General features: G+C 41.5%; 1 protein-coding gene across 2 annotated transcripts; it reads right to left on the reverse strand.

Moving 5' to 3' along the window:
* Positions 1–1,963: 1,963 nt before the first annotated feature.
* On the reverse strand, positions 1,964–23,122 carry STARD3 (StAR related lipid transfer domain containing 3). Of its 2 annotated transcripts, none has more exons than XM_075277190.1 (14): positions 23,036–23,122; positions 17,590–17,848; positions 10,534–10,611; positions 9,694–9,771; positions 9,286–9,339; positions 8,222–8,339; positions 7,906–8,004; positions 7,574–7,728; positions 7,014–7,076; positions 6,812–6,907; positions 6,592–6,671; positions 6,408–6,512; positions 5,207–5,300; positions 1,964–3,856 (listed from the first exon to the last, which is right to left on the reverse strand). In XM_075277190.1, the coding sequence occupies exons 2-14, from the start codon at positions 17,794–17,796 to the stop codon at positions 3,752–3,754; spliced, it is 1,332 nt and encodes a 443-aa protein (XP_075133291.1). In that variant the 5' UTR covers positions 17,797–17,848; positions 23,036–23,122; the 3' UTR covers positions 1,964–3,751. The 2 variants fall into 2 exon arrangements, with proteins under 2 accessions (XP_075133291.1, XP_075133292.1); XM_075277191.1 differs by having other exon boundaries at positions 22,968–23,092.

Below are 23,122 nucleotides of genomic sequence, written 5' to 3' on the forward strand. Positions count from 1 at the left end.
GATCCAGGAACTGATTAAAAGCTACAGGAAGCGACTAGAGGCTGTTATCTTTGCAAAAGGAGGATCTACTAAATATTAATGTCACTTTTCTGTTGAGGTGCCCATATTTTTGCACCGGTCAAATTTTGGTTTAATGCATATTGCGCATTTTCTGTTAGTACAATAAACCTCATTTCAATCCTGAAATATTACTGTGTCCATCAGTTATTAGATATATCAAACTGAAATGGCTGCTGCAAACACCAAAATATTTAGAACTAAAAATGATTAAGATTAATAGGGGTGCCCAAACTTTTTCATAGGACTGTATATATATACACACACACACAGTAGATATCTGACAGCAGATACTGCTACACTGTGAAAATGCCACCATTATACCTGTGGTCGCCTTCTTGCAAATTTCCATCAAAGCCTTATTTATATAGTAAATTTAAAAATAAATAAATAAATAAATAAATAAAAAAAACCACAAAAAAAAATACTGTCTAAGGGTACATTCACAAAGAGTTTTGTGGCGCTGATTCAGCCTCAAAACTAAAAAAGAAGCGCTGTAAAACTGAATCCCATTGAGTTCAATGGGTTCCGTCTTACGCGCGCTGCCCATTGAACTCAATGGGAGGCTTTTTTACCTATCGCTTTCAATGTGTTACGTGCGTTAAGCGTACACGCGTTAACACATTGAAAGCAATAGGTAACGGGCAGTGCGCGTAAGACGAAACCCATTGAACTCAATGGGATTCAGTTTTACAGTGCTGCTTTTTTACATGAGTTTTGAGGCTGAATCAGCGCCACAAAACTCCGTGTGAATGGACCCCCAAGGCTGAGGCCCCACATTGCAGAAGAACTGCTTTTTTTGTTGTAGGTTTTGCTGCGGTTTTTTGAGCCAAAGCCCAGTATGACTACAAAAGGAATGGGAAATATATAGGAAGTTCTTATAGTTCCACCTTCTACTCGATCCTCTTCTGGGTTTGGCTTAAAAAACTGCAACCAAAAAAAAAAAAGCTGTGTCTCTAGAAGATGGGGCCTTAAGCCTAAAATTGCAACCCAGGCAGAACACTTGACACCCCCAACCCTAAAAACAATTGGCACAGTTGTGAACCCTACCTTGTATGTCAGACAAAGCTTATAAATAAAATTCCTAATATACACAGGCTTTGAAATTGATGCTGACAAAAAAAAAAAAAAAAAAAAAAAGTGTGAAACTGCCTACGTTACAACGTTTGGTAAATTTGCATGAATATTGAACAAATGATATTTATTTATGATATCCAGTTAGAGACGGATTTTTTTTTAATTTTTTTTTTTTTTGGGGGGGGGGTTATATTGTGTGTATATAACGCACCCACATAGAAATGTTGCAGTTGTTGTTCAGATATGTAAATGATTACAGGTATGGTCTGAGTAGACACTGGGTCTTGCCACAACAAGGCATAAAAGTTCTTCCCCCCACTGACCTGGCTCTTAGAGGCCACTTTTGGGTAGTGTACTGAACCTCTGTTACAAATCGTTGACTGATAGAAATGTATTTACAAACAATTGAAGACATCTTGTCCATTTGACAGACTTTGAGAGGGGATGCATCATTGAAAAAGGATGGTCATTTCGAAGAACAGAATGCCATCTAGCTGTTAGGGGCATTGGTTTATACGAGGGCTCACACCCACAGCCAACAGGCACCAGACGGCCTAGATCGACCACCAGAAGAGGTTGCTTGATCCATCCACAACTACTTCTCAGTGTGTTATGTTGCTTTGTCAGTGAGTATATTACCATTCATAGTTCCATACATTCAGTGGCAGTCACCAATCATAAGCCCTTCCCTATGGGATGCGGTGTAAGTACAGCCTAAACATGTCATTCACACACAAGGGGCCCCAATCTTCATGCCATATCTCTCCTTCCCCAACAGAATACAATAGCAAATTCATTTATTTAAATGTTTTTATCAATTTTTGTAGATTTTGTTGAGAAAAAAAAAAAAGGAATCAGTTGTCAATAGAAAAAAAAACAAATATTGCAGATATGCATCTGGTTCAAATCAGTCCCAATGAAAACATAACTGATCAGTACAGGAATCTGTCATATACCTCAGCAAGGCTAACCATCTGTGTAAAACTATTTCTTAACATACTTGCTGGTACACACATTGTTAATCTAACACTTAGCGGGAACCAATCATCTCTCCCGACATGTCTAATTTAGTGCATACGGGTACTAACAGCACAAGCACCATTCCTCTGTCATTCCTCCTGGAACCTTAGTAAATACAGTATATGTCGCACCATCAGCACTGAGCGGATAATGTCAGAGTATTGGCACAGCCCTACTGACAAGTGGTACAGTAAAGTCCAGAACTCAATCCATGCATACAATTGTTGGAGGAATAACAGAGGTACAGAATGTCAGGAGCGCCGTCGGGTTCTTTTTTTTAGAGGAACACTCCAGGCAAAAACTATGCACTATGTTAAAGGTGAGCTAGGGGGTATTAGACATAAAAGTGAGAATCTGGGCCATGTTCTACCTAATAAGGACCTGCATGTAACAAAACACAATGGTTTAGTTTTGCTTAAAGAGTGTTCCTTTAAAGAAGTTATCCAGGGATGGTTTAAAAAAAAAAAAAAAACTTCCTTCCCCCAGGGTTATATTTTGGCCAAACCTTCTGTTTCAAGGCTGGTTCCAACTCTGGGTCACATGATTGGAACCAGCACCCAAAGAGAGGAAAATCGAATTGACCAGCCCAGAAACCGAACAGTCAACCCGAATATTACCTGGGGGGGGGGGGGGGGTCATTATTAAGCATTAACTAAATAACCCCCTGTAAGCTGGCCATAGGTATGAGAAAACTGTCCATCTGACAGATACCTACCCCGATTCTGTCATGTACATGACTATCAAGGTTACTGGTGGTTGACCAGTAGTCAATGACAACTCTCAGTCCAGAGAGAAGCTGCAACCATGAGAGAACTAAGTAAAATAAGTGAGGGCTGATAGGCACTGGTTGGTGTTTGTATAAAAGAACATGACCAAATAAAACCAAGTGAGTAAGTAATAGGATGTGAGAAAAAATATTAAGATGTGTTAAAGTGAACACCTGGTCAACCACTGGAACAGAAGGCATCCGAATAATAAAAATAACTTAGTGTACACACCGACCTCTGTACGATTCAGTGCATCCCTCTACTTACTTGTCTGAGGCAGGCACCCATTCCGCTCTCTACTCATTGCAGCTACACAAAAACAGAAACGAGATACAAGCGCAGCCATATGTAAACGGGACCTCTGAAATCCATTAAAGTCACTAGGATTTGGGAGATATTAACCCGACATGCCCAGCATGGGGTCAACGTCACTCCTCCCAAACAGGAAGCCCTATCAGTCATTCAGTTTCATTAAAACAAAAAATGGAAACTTGATTAGAGGCTCAGACTCTTCAGCTCTGTTACAACCTTCAGAGACAGGGACGATGCCATAACCAGCTCAACAGGTGCCAGCCATTGGCACGTTCATTCATCTTAGCTCGTCGTCTGTCTGCACATTCATTTTGAAATGCATTGGCAAGACTTGTCAGTAGACAGAGGATTTAGAGTTTGTTGCGTGGGATGATTCTTCCCCCAAGGGCCTACAAAAAGGGAGGAAAACAAAAAGGAGAGGGGAGGTGTGCAGACAATAGCTTCAAGCCAGTGCTTTAGCGGCAGGGAAGAAGCAGCACATGTTAGGATCCTAGCCTGGGAATTCAAGACAACAAAATTTAGGATCCACTGTAAACTTCACTGACTCTCTTGCGAAGGAAGCTGCAGAATTCAAACATGGTGGCGGCCAGGCTCTGGTGAATGAGGTAGCGGGGTAGCCGACCCTGTGGAAGAAAGACAAAATCAAGGTGTTTTATATACACAAGCACATATACACTATGTATACAATATCAGACAATACCCTGGAAGGGTTACCCCAGTTGATTGTAGGCAAGGGCTACAAGTACCCTCTGCCTTTCCATAAGATACTGGCTGAACCTAGAACTGTATGAAGGTTATAATAGTCTATTAACCAGTTCAGACCAGGCCATTTTGGGCAATTCACAACCTCCTGCACTACAAGGCGGACCTAAATCTACTAAGATCCAGCAGCTACACTTCCACTGCACTGCCGGCCACTTCCTGCACTGTATACAATGATTAGGAAAGCAGGGACAGTAACCCACCATCCCTGCCTTCTCTGTAGGTCGGTGACAGCTGGCTCCCCTCTCCTGTACCTGCACGATCTCCATGCAGCCGGAGTTTGTCAGGACATTTTAATACATCTTTACGACTAAGCACTGACCCGTCAAAAAATGTACTACCGTACTTAAATGCATTTTCCAAAAAACAGTTTTAGACACAGGCAGAAATAAAAAACAAGAAAAGCAGCAGCTCCCATAATGGAAAATCCTCAGAAATTAAATACTGGAAATCCTAAAATTTTGACAGCGACATGGCTGACCGATCATAACTAAGCTTGGGATTATTCTTTGAAGAGGACCTATCACCTATCCCAACATGTCTATTTTAAAAAAAAATAACCATATTCCACAATGTATGTAGTCTACCTATGTAGTCTAAATCACCAATTAGAAATAACACCGTCAGACTGCATAGATACACATCCCTTTGAGAAGGAGAATAGTAACACCTACTTGTCAATAATAAAATAAGCTTCTAGGACTTACAGAGAGCAACAGACCAGATCTGAGCTAGACCTATCACAAATACATCTATTACACACCAAGCATGTAAGGGCTCATTCACATCTGCGCCCGGGTCTCCGTTCTGCAGGTTTCTGTTTCCTACACAAAACAGAGCAGGAGATGGAAACCTGCAGGGAATCTTTCAAACCCATTCATTTGAATGGTTTGAAAAGTGTCCGTCCATGAGCACCGGTGAGCGTTTTATGTTCTCCGTGGCCAAACAGGTTTTTTTTTAACCGGACACAGAGTCGGACATGCAGAACTCTGTGTCCGGTTTAAAAAAAACGGTTTCACCGCAGAGAGCGTAAAACGCTTAACGGCGCTCACGGCCGGACTTGGCATCACAGGTTTCCGTCTTCTGTCTACAGAAGATTGAAACCTCAGAACGGAGACCAGACGCTGGTGTGAACCCAGCTTAAGATTGCACATGTTCTGTTGCTTTAGAAATACTTATAGAAAAACATGGAAAATTAAAATGAAACCTACCTTCAAATCAGTGTTAAGAATCCATACAAAAGTGCAGACAGAAGGATTTCGGGAACTTTTTAGCACTACAAAACCTCCTGGTCCATTCTCTCCTCTGAAAGGAAGAGATACAGAATAAAACTTCTTATACACAGATGGTGCTAAATATGGAGAGGATGATTTTATATATATCTAAATGTTCTAGGGATCAGTGGACGTTCCAATAGCTCAATTCTTATTGGTCAGTAAGCTCTGGCATACAATAACAGTTAATGGTGGACAAGAGATGATGTACATTGAAACAAGCCCCATATACTACTCTTCCACAGACAAGTAATCCTTCACCAACTCAAAGAAATAGGTACTGCTAAGAATTATCACCAAGTCTTTCTGTAGGTTGTGCAGCAACCCCTAGTGGACATGAATGAAATTATTTGCAAACTAGAAAGATTGGATAGGAGGTAATTCAGTGGATTAAACAGGATTGTTGCTGGGTGGGTGCAAAAAACGGAGCATGTATCCTTGGTGCAGTAAGGAAGGGGCGCCAATGCGAACACTCAGAACTGACTGCTGTTGCTGTGCTGATCTCAGCACTACATAAGAGCCACGGCTGCTCAGTTGCTGACGTGTAACAAAGCTTCCAAGCAGTCAGCTTACTGGCAGACATATCTTAAGCAGCGGAATAAACTCAGATTTTGTGTTATACAGAGCAGCACAATAAGGCTAGGTTCACACAACAGCTGATTTTGAGGCAGTTTTAGACTCAAAATCAGTTCCAAATTGCAACGGAAATTAAATAAAATTGGCTATGCAGATTTATTGCAGAGGTTTGTATGCATTGTAAACCTTGAAATCCACAGATAAAACCCATAGCAATAATTCCACTCCTGTGGGTTGAGGGGAAGGGGAGAACAAATTCCATATTTGCCCTGGTTGAACGAATACCTAGCTATCAGTACGCCTCAATACCCGGCAGTATGGTGGGAGCTGTAGTTTTGCAACAGCTTGAGATCCATACTCTATGCCTCACCGATTGAGAGAATCTATTCTGCATGGAAAATAACTGTCCATATGGTAGACTGATATATTATAATACAGATTAATATATATATATATATATATATATATATATATATATATATATATATATACACACATATACACACACATAAAATAAAATAAAAAAAAAAATAAAAAAATAAAAATAAAAAAAACTGCTCACCTGACATATTTTGTTAGTGGCGGTCTGGCATGGTGCAACCCTGCAACACCAGCGGACATGTAGCGATCTTTCCTTCTCTCAATTCTTCGTATATTAACAAAATCTCTGTAATGCAATTGTGTAAGAAAAATATGACATATCACAAAATTATGAGACAACAAGTAACTAACAAGCAGACACTAACCTTGGAGACACTACTCCACCGGCTGCTCCTGCAGAGACGTCGTACGAAACAAGGGTGTTATCATCCACACGCTGTAAGATCTGACAAAGCAGAGATGCAATGAATTGTAAGAATCTATAGGATAGAGCGCTGGAATGGGGTGGGGACCTCAGAGTCTAACCATGGTTTTCTCCAGAGACTCCATTACAAGTCTCTAACACTACACACAACAAATGCTAACCTGACAAACAGCCACTGTCCGGTTCCACAAGACCATCTTTTCAGGTTGGAGAATGACCTCCTGGTACACAACCTCTGCAGGACACTGAATGAGAGCCTAGGAACAAAACAGCAGCACGGTCACACTCACTTTACACATCATACAGAGAAGATATAAGCAAATCACGACATCTGTACAGTCAGAAAAGAACCTCCAATCCTACCTTCAAGATGTAAGACCTTCCATGGAAAGGTATGTCTAATGTGTACACAATGTCTCCAACATCCTAAAATAGACAAGAGAATGAGTTAACTGGGCTGTCTGATTCAGAAATCCAAAATTTCAAATATTAGGAGTGGGGGTCCGCTGTTCTAGAACCTCATTTCTTAGCCAGAGCGTTCATGAAGAGCTCTTCCAACTTGGATGAATCAGCATATGCATGCATTACATGGAGAGCACATTAACTTAAATGAGAATTATGTAATGCTTCATTTCCCCTGAGGTGGCGCTGCTGATCATAAAAAACAGTTGCTGTTAGGTGACTCCACAGGTTACTAGCTTGAAAATAGGTTATCCCTTAAAACAAAAAGGGACAACCCCTTTAAGGTAAATGGTAACTTGTTTAATTGAATGCCATAGTCATGCATCAGACTAAGCCCATATACACGGCCTTTACATTGTATTGTGAAATTGCAAGATTGCAATCATACCTATAGTCATAATGGATGGAGAAGAGGAGGTGGGCAGAGGCTGCAGAAGTACTGGGAGAAGTTAGATACTCACATTGCTCTTTTCAAACTTCCAGTTGACTTCCTGCCCCAGTATCTGCTCTACGATCTCCATAGCTTCTTTTCCTTTTCTAACATACTCTCGTTCTTGGGGAGTAACAGCCTTTCGGCCGACAGCTTCGTCATCGTCATCAAACTCATTATCTGATCCTGCACAGACAGAGGAGATAAATGTTAACTACTAGTCACTGACCTAGCCTCAGGGAAGGTGTCCAGTTAATATAGATTAAGTAAAGGAAGGAAGATATCATTAGATGTAGCCATTGACAGGATGGGGGAAGATATCACATCAGATCATACAAGGGAGAACAGAAAATACGTACATACCTGCAAAAGACTCTGGTGGGGAATAGAACTGTCCTTCCGAGGGAGCTCCTGGGTACAAAAGTGGAGGACGAAGAGCAGCAGCCCGTGCAGCCAGATACCCTGCCATAAAACAACACAGATCATACTCAGAGGAGGGAGATAGATAGAAATTAGGAGCAGAACTATGGTAATCTGTCACCATGCCATTAAGAAAAGCAGTGTTTGTGGCCAGAACAGATTTTTCATACTGATGACCTATAAAAACAGGATAGTTCATCAGTATGTGATATACTGGCTTCTGACACCCTTTAAGCCCAATATTGCAGCAGTTACTTACATCGCTCTTCCTCCGCTTCTTGTGTCAAAACCTTGAAATCCAGGAACCATGTTTCCAGCCAGGCCAGTACAAAAGATATAATAGGCAGAAGGTATCCAAATGCCCCTTTAGATAAGAGCTGAGAAAGAAGAAAAAAAAAAAAAATGACAATGCCAGAGGTCACAGCTACATTGCCAATTCAAAGCTGAAATCCATGCAACAATTTTAAAGTCTTCCGCAAATGAGGCAGTAGGTGCACTGGGGGCGGGCCTTCAGCTCCTGGAGCACTGCTCTTGCTGCTTAAGCAGGATGGGTGATGTCATACCAATGGGAGGATTGACTCCTACTGCATGGGGAAACACAGGCAGAAAGTGGCAGGGGTAGAGCAGTACTATGGGAGCTGAAAGCCCGCCCCCAGTGCCCCAACTACCGCATTGTACCTTTATGAACACTTATCCCCTAACCACAGGACAGGTAATAAGTACGTGATCACTTGGGGCCCAATTGAATGGAGCGCCAGTCATGATAGCACACTGACACTACACTGCTATGGGGATGCTGAGACAGCGCACTCCATTCACAAGGAGGCTTTAGAGGGACTTTTGGTCCCCAATCCATTCTGGTCCCCAACGATCGTACACTTACCCCCTGTCTTGTGGGAACATCACATTAACCACTTCAGCACCGGGTCATTTTCCCTGGTTCAGGACCACACATTTTCTGGGTTTTTGCACATGCGGTTTTGAGGGCTATAACATTTTTTGTTCTTTAAGCCATTACATTTTTGCATATTGTTTTGGGTAATAAATAGGGCTTTATTTTAAAGGGACTCTATCAGCAAAATCATGAGCTCCAAGTTACGCCTCTGGCGATTAGCATCTCATATGTTCTATATCCTTGTGTTAAGTGGCAGAAAATGATCTTCTATAAAAGAACTCTTAAAGATGATGTCCTCTTTCTTGGTAATACTTTACTAGTTCCATAAAGATGTACATGACTGAACAATTCAGCATTCACCATGTTTTATAAAATACCATTAAACGTCTTCAATGTTCATGTGCACAAGACCTCATCGACCCACTCACCTGTGACATAATGACTTTAACAATAAGAAACGCGCTGGTCACCAAGGTTGTGATCTGGTAAAAGAAACAAAGTGAATTGATCATTTTTCAAACTGTATCCAGTTTCCTTCAAGACGGCAAAGAATCAGTGTCATGGGGTACAGTAAGACTGAGGCCACGCACTGTGGATAAGCTGCGTTTTTGTTGCAGAATTTGCCGCATTTTTCCAAGCCCAAAGGCTGCCAGCAATGGATTTAGCAGCAGAGAGAAGTTTCTTTTCTGACTTTCTATTTCTTTTGAAGCCACCTTTGGCTTTATGACCAACATCACTTACAAAAAAGCAGCCAAAGAAGGAGGTGGCCCTGCCAGTTATGTAATTTCAGATGGAGAATTACAATGCAAGGTGATATTTATTTCTTAAAGACTTACAGCTATAGCCCACCAGTGTCGAAGTCGAAGGGCAGCATAGCCAAGCAGCAGAACAGAGAAGCGGAATACTGCCAGGAGCTGAGGAAAGGAAACACATGTAAAATAACCTGGCAAATAGGACACAATAATAGACATTGCATATTTGTTATATAACAAGATACCAAAGTTCCTCTCTCACTGAGTGGCAATGAACAATAGATTTCTTCAGTGTGAATATTGCAGTGGAATTTGAGGAAATAAAGAAAGGAAAGCCATGGACCTCTATTTGTAATGGGCAGAAACCCAACAGAGGAACATTATCATCCTATAACAGTATGGGGACACCTAAGTATGCTGGGCTGGTATGCCAATGAACAGTGAAAAGGAAATAACAGAGTCATCACCCCTTGTCTGAAGACCTAGCCCAAGTAAGACTTATGGAAGGATACCAAAGCCCCATTGTGTCCTTTTAAGAACAGACAGGGCCGGAAGATATTGGAAATTCAGACAACTACATAAGACCACAGGTATAAGTAACAATAATATGTTAGCTGACATAATATTACTTTACTAGCCATTGAATTTGCCACACTGAATTTAAAGCAACACTTCAAGCAAAACTATTACATTGTGTTGACGGATGACAGGAGTTGTGAACTACAGAATGTAAATTACACACATTGTGGTGATAGGTAAAGGAGAAAACAATGGCCTTGTGGGAATCTGACGCATAAATTACAAGTATGGAGATGTATAGGGACCAATCTTACAGGAATTGAGTATTATACACACAGTGACGTGAGACCTTCCATTCTAAGAACATAGGGACGGCATAAACTGGAGGACATCGCCATTACTTACAAATATGTCAAAAAACGAGGTACTAAACTGATATTCCACAATTTCCTTTTCCAGGTTCTTCTGTATGCCATTATTAGTCTAAGAGAAAGAAAAAGGAAACAGTCAGCCATTTGTCTGTATGTTATACCTAAAGAAATGTGTACTTCATATACAATGTAAGATGAGCGTGGAATTTCTTCCATCAGGTTACTGGCTACATAAAATGTCTGTAAGGTTACGTTTATAGGTGCACTGGAGTCTCAGAGTTCGACAAAAATCAGCACAGAGGACTTTTCCCTCCACCAGTTTCACTTTAAAACGACGGATACCCGACAGACCCCATTACAGTCAATGGAATCCACTGGGCTCCATGTGTAAGTGCTGTTTTAGCGGTCCACCTCACAGTTGTTCGGGTGCCCTGATGGACCCAAAAAAACCAGAGAGACTGAGCTAGTGTAAACCTTATTTCAGACTGCAAAAGCTTCTATTGGTGACCATACACAATAAAGCAACATCAGCCAAAACTACTTACCATCCAATGTTAATGGGATTGAGTACCTGCACTTACCTGTCAGTAGATACTAGGGGAAATAAAAGTCAGCCGACAACTATCTAAAGTGCAAGCTCATTTTGGTTGAACTGCCTTGCCCCCCCCCCCCCCCAGTGATCTCTTCTCTGTCCCTTTAGTGTCCAGAGTTTGTCTTGTCCCCCACCCCCACTCTCGTAAGTTGCTTGTGTGTTGTCTGTTCTTCCCCCCATTTTAATCAGTTTGGGGCTGTGCTCCTGTAGTTTTATACACTCACCGGCCACTTTATTAGGTACACCTGTCCAACTGTTCGTTAACACTTAATTTCTAATCAGCCAATCACATGGCGGCAACTCAGTGCATTTAGGCATGTAGACATGGTCAAGACAATCTCCTGCAGTTCAAACCGAGCATCAGTATGGGGAAGAAAGGTGATTTGAGTGCCTTTGAACGTGGCATGGTTGTTGGTTCCAGAAGGGCTGGTCTGAGTATTTCAGAAACTGCTGATCTACTGGGATTTTCACGCACAACCATCTCTAGGGTTTACAGAGAATGGTCCGAAAAAGAAAAAACATCCAGTGAGCGGCAGTTCTGTGGGCGGAAATGCGTTGTTGATGCCAGAGGTCAGAGGAGAATGGCCAGACTGGTTCGAGCTGATAGAAAGGCAACAGTGACTCAAATAGCCACCCGTTACAACCAAGGTAGCCAGAAGAGCATCTCTGAACGCAAAGTACGTCGAACTTTGAGGCAGATGGGCTACAGCAGCAGAAGACCACACCGGGTGCCACTCCTTTCAGCGAAGAACAGGAAACTGAGGCTACAATTTGCACAAGCTCATCGAAATTGGACAATTGAAGATTGGAAAAACGTTGCCTGGTCTGATGAGTCTCGATTTCTGCTGCGACATTCGGATGGTAGGCTCAGAATTTGGCGTCAACAACATGAAAGCATGGATCCATCCTGCCTTGTATCAACGGTTCAGGCTGGTGGTGGTGGTGTCATGGTGTGGGGAATATTTTCTTGGCACTCTTTGGGCCCCTTGGTACCAATTGAGCATCGTTGCAACACCAAAGCCTACCTGAGTATTGTTGCTGACCATGTCCATCCCTTTATGACCACAATGTACACAACATCTGATGGCTACTTTCAGCAGGATAATGCGCCATGTCATAAAGCTGGAATCATCTCAGACTGGTTTCTTGAACATGACAATGAGTTCACTGTACTCCAATGGCCTCCACAGTCACCAGATCTCAATCCAATAGAGCATCTTTGGGATGTGGTGGAACGGGAGATTCGCATCATGGATGTGCAGCCGACAAATCTGCGGCAACTGTGTGATGCCATCATGTCAATATGGACCAAAATCTCTGAGGAATGCTTCCAGCACCTTGTTGAATCTATGCCATGAAGAGTTAAGGCACTTCTGAAGGCAAAAGGGGGTCCAACCCGTTACTAGCATGGTGTACCTAATAAAGTGGCCGGTAAGTGTATGTTCCTGTTTCGGTTCCTAGCATGCTCTTCCTCAAGTTGGGGGTCCCCCCCTCGACTTGGGTCCTACTGTGTGCTCCTGCGAAGCCGTTTTCCAATGGAACCTAAGGCCTGCGGCCCTTTCATTCTGTGTTTAAAGTTCGTTTTTTGTTTTGCTTATCTTCTTGAAAACTTAATAAAAACCTGAATTCACCTAAAGTGCAAGCTCATCAGCACAGTTTCCATCAGAATAATTGCTGATTTTTATTGATCTATCTAGTTTAGTGACCCCATCACATGGCAGCATTAAATTCAATTCAAGCAAATGGGGGCTGTTATTTTGATTGTCCACTGTAACTGACCATAAAAATATAGGTCATGTCCTATTTTTGTTAGTTTTCACTGACCCCTCCATATATTCAAATGTATGGGGAGTCTGTAAAAAAATGACCAGCCGGAGGGTGCAAGACTAGTGTGAAAATGGAAATAATTTTTCTCAGTCATTTTGGACCTCGGTAGTGAAAAATCTTGTAATCAACCGTCATCACGAGACAACCTTTGTTCTAATGATTCCCCAATATTAACCAATATCATCCCAATTCTGAGATGAATGCATGGATGTGCTGGGCCCTCGTTCTTGGTGGCAGCGCCTGGTCTGGCTGATAGACAGTAGTGCTGAATGGCAAACCCCTAACTGATGTGTAACAATATTATTAAGAGAAATAGGTCCTTGCATTGTCTTATAGTGCTAAAATCATTAAAAACTATTTAGTCAAATACATTTTTGGGAAAGCTGGGTGACAACCAACACTTCCCCAATCTCCTGCATGGCACATTTGCCTACTTATGCCGCAGTCCATCCACCATTTTCAGGATTACACAACTAGACAGGCATGTCATTGAAGACAAACTATACAATGTATGGTAAATCCATGGAGTCTGTATTGATGGTGAAATGGATTGCCAACCAGCTTTCTAAGGAAGAGATAAGATGTGTAAGTTTTCAGATGTGAACAGAATAAGGACATTTTTGGTGACATTTGCGGAGAAATGTTTTGTATCTGCCACAACCATTTGTACAATGAATCCGGGCTGGAGGCAGAGTCAATAGTAACAGTGTTACTTGCCCTATAAATGAGCGATAGATGGATGGACACTGCTGCACTCTAAAGCCCAATATCTATAATTCATACTGATAAATGACTTTATATAAGAGAAAGGCCAGGAGCACGAAAGGAAAGATCATCTGTCACAGTCACATGTAAAACAATAACCTGGAAGGGCTTTAAAGATTGCAAGCTCCTAAGGGCAGAATCACTTGACAACTTTAATTTATTGATACTGGAGTCCAGTTCCTAAACCAAACCGGAAAACATATACTGACTTTATCTCTTTGGAGGAGGGTTGTAGCTTCAGTGGCCCAAGTAATTCAACAGATTTGACTTTCTAGCGCACAAAAATCCAGAGATGTGCTCAATTCATTCAGAGGCATTGGCTGGGTGACTAACACCATTAAATTTCTTCTAAACCACTTATATGCTGAATTTTAACTTTTTTTTTTTCTCTAAGGGTCTTTTTATAATGTACCTGCAGTGCTTAAGTTAACCCCTAGCCAACTGCCAAATCTTCCTTCATCTACTGATTGGTGGGGAAGATTGGGAAGGGGAGGGGTTCTAAGGAATCTGTAAGTTAAAAAAAACAAACAAAAAACAACAATGTAAACATTGATTTAAACAAACCCATAGGACCCCATTATACGGACACCCTTTTGAATGCCATTTAACCTCCATTCGGCAGTATTTTTTTTCCATTTTTTTTTTTCCAACCAGATGCCGACTGCCCATTGACTTTATAAGTCTCAGCATCGACATCTATCTAGGATATCTGAGATAAGCAGCTGCATGAGGCTGTGCAGCTCCAGAACCAGAGAGCTGTCTGTTACAAAAGCAGGACCTCCAATAGAGAACATAGGGGCTGCTGCTTTCCCGATCACTGTGTATAAAGCTAGGGGAGTCGCCATGATGTGGCTGCCTATCCCCCCTGGCAGTCAAGTGATCTGCCAGGATCCAGTAAATGCATGAACTGATGGGTCCTATAGGATCCCGGATGAGCTCTGCAGTAAGTGACAGGAGGCTGTATTCCTATGTATCAGTCACAGTAACAGTGAAAATGAGCCCCCTCTCCAAAAAAATTAAAAAATTAAAAAAAAAAAGGGAAAACCAGACATTCCTTTTTGTTTACAAAAAACATGCAAACATAATAAGGCTATATTTGTCACAGAAATAATCCTAACCAAAAAAATGTTATAGCCCCCAAAAATGCATGTACAAAAAACCCCAAAAACAAATAATTAAAAAATAAATAAATTGTCCAATTCTGATGTGGTCAACTACTTGGAATAGGTGTCAAGTAAAATTACATTTGAGCCATTTAGAAGCAATACATGGACTTCCCCCTTAATCTGGGAATATACAGTCCTATGAAAAAGTTTGGGCACCCCTATTAATCTTAATCATTTTTAGTTCTAAATATTTTGGTGTTTGCAACAGCCATTTCAGTTTGATATATCTAATAACTGATGGACACAGTAATATTTCAGGATTGAAATGAGGTTTATTGTACTAACAGAAAATGTGCAATATGCATTAAACCAAAATTTGACCGGTGCAAAAGTATGGGCACCTCAACAGAAAAGTGACATTAATATTTAGTAGATCCTCCTTTTGCAAAGATAACAGCCTCTAGTCGCTTCCTGTAGATTTTAATCAGTTCCTGGATCCTGGATAAAGGTATTTTGGACAAACAATTCAAGTTCAGTTAAGTTAGATGGTCGCCGAGCATGGACAGCCCGCTTCAAATCATCCCACAGATGTTCAATGATATTCAGGTCTGGGGACTGGGATGGCCATTCCAGAACATTGTAATTGTTCCTCTGCATGAATGCCTGAGGATTTGGAGCGGTGTTTTGGATCATTGTCTTGCTGAAATATCCATCCCCGGCGTAACTTCAACTTCGTCACTGATTCTTGAACATTATTCTCAAGAATCTGCTGATACTGAGTGGAATCCATGCGACCCTCAACTTTAACAAGATTCCCGATGCCGGCATTGGCCACACAGCCCCAAAGCATGATGGAACCTCCACCAAATTTTACAGTGGGTAGCATGTGTTTTTCTTGGAATGCTGTTTCTTTTTGGACGCCATGCATAACGCCTTTTTTTTTTATAACCAAACAACTCAATTTTTGTTTCCAAAATGAAGCTGCCTTGTCCAAATGTGCTTTTTCATACCTCAGGCAACTTTATTTGTGGCGTACGTGCAGAAACGGCTTCTTTCTCATCACTCTCCCATACAGCTTCTATTTGTGCAAAGTGCGCTGTATAGTTGACCGATGCACAGTGACACCATCTGCAGCAAGATGATGCTGCAGCTCTTTGGAGGTGGTCTGTGGATTGTCCTTGACTGTTCTCACCATTCTTCTTCTCTGCCTTTCTGATATTTTTCTTGGCCTGCCACTTCTGGGCTTAACAAGAACTGTCCCTGTGGTCTTCCATTTCCTTACTATGTTCCTCACAGTGGAAACTGACAGGTTAAATCTCTGAGACAACTTTTTGTATGCTTCCCCTGAACAACTATGTTGAACAATCTTTGTTTTCAGATCATTTGAGAGTTGTTTTGAGTAGCCCATGATGCCACTCTTCAGAGGAGATTCAAATAGGAGATCAACTTGCAATTGGCCACCTTAAATACCTTTTCTTATGATTGGATACATCTGGTTATGAAGGTCAAAGCTCACTGAGGTTACAAAACCAATTTTGTGCTTCAGTAAGTCAGTAAAAAGTAGTTAGGGGAATTCAAATCAATAAAATGATAAGGGTGCCCATACTTTCGCACCGGTCAAATTTTGGTTTAATGCATATTGCACATTTTCTGTTAGTACAATAAACCTCATTTCAATCCTGAAATATTACTGTGTCCATCAGTTATTAGATATATCAAACTGAAATGGCTGTTGCAAACACCAAAATATTTAGAACAAAAAAATGATTAAGATTAATAGGGGTGCCCAAACTTTTTCATAGGACTGTACTTAAATTGTGTTTTGGCAGCAATGATATCCACATACTGTATGTCTTGTAGGGGACAGAACATCTCCAGCCACAGTAAACAAGGGATGGACAGGGTAATAACCGCTTTATGCTCTTTAAAGGGATTCTGCCATTAAAACCTTTTTGGTGTGGATAAGACGTCGGAATAGCCTTTAGAAAGGCTATTCGTCTCTTACCTTTAGACGTGGTCTCCACTGCGCGGTTCCTTAGAAATACCTGTATGCAAATGAGTTCTCTCGCAGCGATGGGGAAGAAGACATTGAAGATGACGCTGCGGACGAAGAAGGAAGCGGTGCTGGAGACACTTCTCTGGCAGCGGTGGGGACGTCCCCATCGCTGCAAGAGAACTCATTTGCATACCGGTAAAAACCGGTATTTCTAAGGAACAGCGCAGCGGAGACCACGTCTAAAGGTAAGAGACGAAAAGCCTTTCTAAAGGCTATTCCGACGTCTTATCCACAAAAAAAGAGGTTTTAATGGTAGAATCCCTTTAAGAGATAAGCTGTGCTAGTAGGTTGGAAACTTAGTATCTCCCTATAAAAGTAACATGTACAATGAATACTGGTGTTTATGAGGGAGTCACAGCTTATGGCAGAGCGAAAGTCATCATAAAGAATGTGTATGGACAGCTTAAAGCAAACAATTCATGAACTACTAAACCTAGAAACTCAAAGCCGATATATTTCCCCTGGAAACGTGTATTCAACAGGTAAGTGAAAAGTAAAACAAAACAGGAGATGTAGATCTAGAAGACATAAATATGACTCTTAACTCTTTGGTCAATTTTGTATTTCGATCACAGAAGTTCTGCATTGAGATACAGCAGGAGGTAAATCTGCAGTCCCATATAAAGCTCACAGACAAAATTTTAATACTCTATGAAATGACAACTCATCTCTGACACATTATTTGGAGATTATATACAGTCACATGGAAAACTGAACATGCCATCTGATCTACACTGTACTCACATTAAGCTCAATGATCCACAGAAGAGATATGAAGAGCAGATCAAATGTGACAAAGAGGCAGAATGTCCGGCGCACATCTGAGATCACCCGCCGCTGCTCTGGGGGAAGGTAGAATTGTGGTGACAGGCTCAACGAAGAGTTGATGGAGGCGATCGCTGGTAGACTCCTCTCTAGGTCCGACTGCAAGTCTTCTGGGTGTTTACTCATCTTGGCAAGTACAGGGAACCTTCAGTATTAGAATTTGTGCTTACCGACCCATCTGTCGAAAACAGAAAAGATCTATTTATGTGTGCTTCAAAGGTCGAATAACACCAAAGGCACAGGTTATACGAGTTGTATGAGATTAAAAAAACATGGCTGCTAACAGAGGAAAGAAACATCAGGCATAATAAAGCTTAGAAGATTCTGGACCTCAACGCAAAATATTTAGTCCCCACTTATGTGCTAACTATAATAATGATGTCTTTGGGCCCTCAGATAATAGATCTATCTATATGGAAATTGGTAAATGAGATTTAAGGTGAACATACATTTTAAAGGGATTTTGCAACCAAAAATATTCATCCTCTATCCACAGGACAGCGGATAAAATAGTTGATCAGTGAGAGTCTGACCACTGAGATATCCTGGGAAGGGTAGTATTTTACCCCCGTCATGAATTCAACCACACTGGCCGAAGGTAGGGCCTATACTGGATGGGACGCATCCTTCAATGGACTGCCGGAAACAGCCAAGCGCTGTACTTCAGCTTTCTCTAGCACTTTCATTGAATGGAAGACTGGTTTAGCCGGTGGCTAAAGTCAGATTGCATTCACCACAGGGGTAAAACTCCCGATTTCAGCAATCAGACCCCTTCCAAACAGCTATTTACCCTCTATCCTATGGATAGAAGATAATTATTATTTGCGGCATACCCCTTTAAAGCAGGCATCCAGTCAGTATCATAAGTCAACAGCAGTATATGTGTCACAGGTTACATAAGAAAGCAGTGTTTGTTTTGCAAAATCCTATATTAAACCTGTTTTCCTTAACTGCATCTAACTGGAGCAGCTGAAGAACCTGTTATCTCTCCATTTCAGAAAACAGTGCAATAGAAGAGCCTTCTCTACAGCCCTTCTGAGACCTTTCACACAGTGATATCACAGCTAAATACAACAATAATATTCCAGCACGCCTTCCCAATATATCAGGTGCCTGTGGAGGACGTCTTACAGTCAATCCATCATCAAAACAAATTCACGGCATTCCACTGTAGTTGCACATTAAGATGATACAACTTTATTGACATATAATAGCAATCCAACATAATATTTAACATTCTATAGATATGATAGTCAAATGTTTCGTTCTACATGGCATCTGGTGTGGTATAAGCCAAATGCCTGCCTTATCTATATAATCTTCAATGTTATGTTAGATCTTGACTGACTATCTGGTGTTAAGTAAAGTTAAGTGTTATCATCTTTAGGTCAAACTATGGAGGCATCTAGAGAATTTATTTTGCTATCACACCTAAGTAGTCCATTGGAAAGGCACCCAAATTTCTCACAGTAGGGTGCAGAGAAAAGGGAAAAAAAAAAAAAAAACCTCATGCCATAGCTACTTCCCACAGGGGCACAAGAGGGTGACTACAATTTTATAATATGGACCCAAAGAAACTGAGCTCATACATATTAGATAAAAGATGGCATACCTGAAGGTGACACTAGCCAAGCATCTCATGCATGTGTGGGTGTTCTAAGAGAATGCTGAATTTACCATGCCGATCCCTTGTTACTGTGAGATATAAGCAACTGCTTATTCCCCTTTCTACATTAAAAACACATGTACACTCGGCCCAGATGTGCATACAAGAGTTTTGGTGCCTAAACACATTAGACAGATTGGCTGAACCCACCAATTTTGGGGAAACCAGCCTATCAGATACTGTGAATGGGCAGCTTTAGACAGAATAACGCTAGGTTAACACCTGCGTTCGGGTCTCCGTTCTGTGGTTTCCGTCTTCTGCATGCAAGAAGACGGAAACCACAGACCGGGTCCGGCCGTGAGCGTTTTATGCTCTCCGCCGCGAAACCGTTTTTTTTTTGTAAACCGGACACAGAGTACTGCATGTCCGACTGTGTCCGGATTAAAAAAACCCAGTTTCGCAGCACTGCACTGCAGATTATATATATATATATATATATATATATATATATATATATATATATATACACACACACATATACACTATACGCACTCCATGGGTCTTTATAACCTTTTGAGGGACCATATATAATATCTATACATACAACAATATAAAAAAAAAAAGTTTCAAATAAAATTAAAAGGGCAAAAAATAAATAAATAATAATTTTAAAAAAGCACCACCCATGCAAATGCACCATAGCCTCCCTACAAAATATATGCGCTGTGGACCCAGAGTTGAGACTGCTGCCTTTGCACCCCCTATAGCTACAGTATGAGCATGAGTTGGAGTCAAGATGTGGAGAAATAGATGTAGTGGGAGTCGGTGGTTTGGCCTACCGACCTTGAAAAATAGGGAACTCGCTTTAATAATTCATTCTGGTATTGCAAATAAAAAAAAAACAGTTTGAAAAAAGTGCACACACAAGCGGAGTATACACTTACAACAGATGTTAGCTGAGACCCCCTCCTCCACACACACAAAACATCCCCTTGTGTTCTCAATAGAGAAAGGGGAATAGGCTGCTGCTAGATTCCTCCGGACAAAGGATGAGGTATATTCATATGTAAAATGCCTAATCCTTTCCCAACTGCAATAGCAACACCCGCCATACACATTACATAGATGCTCAATCTCGCTGATTTCAATCTTTCGTGTTGGATCGGTCAATAAAATAGTTTAAGGCTCCCATATGCAGAGGCATAACTTGAACCTCCTGCCATGGCATATTGCAAAATCTGTAATGGGGCGCCTATCTACCTTGTGCCATTTAGAATAAGGGTAAATTTTATATGCCATAAGGACTCTTAGGTTCCCCTTAGGGTCCAAGGCCTGGTAGCAACTGATACCTCTGCTACATCCCTGCCCATACATGTAAAATAACTCATACTGAAGTCCCCATGAACATGCACACCCGACTCAGGGAGTGAGAAGACACAGGATCCTTACACAATAATAAATAAGATCTTTTGGGAGTGACCCAGGCCAGATCACACACCATAGCAACCCTCATAACCAGGAACATCACTAGAACCTTCTGGGCCCCGATGCAAAATCTATAACAAGGCTAATGATATTTATAATAAACAGGTATTTGGGGCCCCTCCGCTTCCAGGGCCTGGGATCAACTTTGACCTCTGCAACTCCTATAGCTACATCCCTGTATATACCTGCAGTGCCACTTATACAGGTAAATCCCCTCTGAACATTACTACAGCTTCACATTTACTGTCCCTGAGGATCACAAGAGGAGGCATTATGTATATAACAATGTCCTGGTCATGTGGTGGCCACACAGTATATAGTATACAGTGTATAGTACCATTATGTGTAGGGTGTCAGTCTATAACAATGTGTCCTGGTCATGTGGTGGCTGCACAATATACAGTGTATAGTATACAGTACATAGTACCACTATGTATAGGGTGTCAGTCTATAACAATGTGCCCTGGTCATGTGGTGGCTGCACAATATACAGTATATAGTGCCATAATGTATAGGGTGACAGTCTAACAATGTGCCCTGGTCATGTGGTGGCTGCACAATATACAGTGTATAGTATACAGTACATAGTACCATTATGTATAGGGTGTCAGTCTATAACAATGTGCCCTGGTCATGTGGTGGCTGCACAATATACAGTATATAGTGCCATAATGTATAGGGTGACAGTCTATAACAATGTGCCCTGGTCATGTGGTGGCTGCACAATATACAGTGTATAGTATACAATACATAGTACCATTATGTATAGGGTGTCAGTCTATAACAATATACCCTGGTCATGTGGTGGCTGCACAATATACAGTATATAGTGCCATAATGTATAGGGTGTCAGTCTATAACAATGTGCCCTGGTCATGTGGTGGCTGCACAATATACAGTGTATAGTATACAGTACATAGTACCATTATGTATAGGGTGTCAGTCTATAACAATGTGCCCTGGTCATGTGGTGGCTGCACAATATACAGTGCCATAATGTATAGGGTGACAGTCTATAACAATGTGCCCTGGTCATGTGGTGGCTGCACAATATACAGTGTATAGTATACAGTACATAGTACCATTATGTGTAGGGTGTCAGTCTATAACAATGTGCCCTGGTCATGTGGTGGCTGCACAATATACAGTGTATAGTATACAGTACATAGTACCATTATGTATAGGGTGTCAGTCTATAACAATGTGCCCTGGTCATGTGGTGGCTGCACAATATACAGTGTATAGTATACAGTACATAGTACCATTATGTATAGGGTGTCAGTCTATAACAATGTGCCCTGGTCATGTGGTGGCTGCACAATATACAGTGTATAGTATACAGTACATAGTACCATTATGTATAGGGTGTCAGTCTATAACAATGTGCCCTGGTCATGTGGTGGCTGCACAATATACAGTGCCATAATGTATAGGGTGACAGTCTATAACAATGTGCCCTGGTCATGTGGTGGCTGCACAATATACAGTGTATAGTATACAGTACATAGTACCATTATGTGTAGGGTGTCAGTCTATAACAATGTGCCCTGGTCATGTGGTGGCTGCACAATATACAGTGTATAGTATACAGTATATAGTGCCATAATGTATAGGGTGACAGTCTATAACAATGTGCCCTGGTCATGTGGTGGCTGCACAATATACAGTGTATAGTATACAGTACATAGTACCATTATGTGTAGGGTGTCAGTCTATAACAATGTGCCCTGGTCATGTGGTGGCTGCACAATATACAGTGTATAGTATACAGTACATAGTACCATTATGTGTAGGGTGTCAGTCTATAACAATGTGCCCTGGTCATGTGGTGGCTGCACAATATACAGTGTATAGTATACAGTACATAGTACCATTATGTGTAGGGTGTCAGTCTATAACAATGTGCCCTGGTCATGTGGCAGCCACACAGCTCAGGACTGACCTGGACACAGCACTGACCACTGTCATCAGATACAGACAAAGTGTACAGTACACAGGTCAATTCATTTTCAGGACAATTGGGGGGTAACAATGCTCCTTTATCACAGACTCAACAGGTACTGCTATGACTGGTCTTGGTAATAGTCCTATAGCCGGCCATAAACCCTTCATATCACGATACAGAGGAAAGTCCCCCCACCCTATCGTACACATGACAGTAACAAACAGCCCGACATAAACACATCAGCGCTCTCCATCCTTTTACCTCTGCCAACATTTCGTTACCAAAGAACCCCCCTTAGATGTGCGCTCAGTGGTCTCTCCCATACATACGTTCTATCGCTCCGATACTTTCTATCAGCAACCGGTCAGACACAACAACCCGGAAGTACCAGGAGGCGGAAGCTACAGGAATGTCAC

The sequence above is a fragment of the Leptodactylus fuscus genome, chromosome 6 (genome assembly GCF_031893055.1).
Source record: "Leptodactylus fuscus isolate aLepFus1 chromosome 6, aLepFus1.hap2, whole genome shotgun sequence".
Taxonomy (NCBI): domain Eukaryota; kingdom Metazoa; phylum Chordata; class Amphibia; order Anura; family Leptodactylidae; genus Leptodactylus; species Leptodactylus fuscus.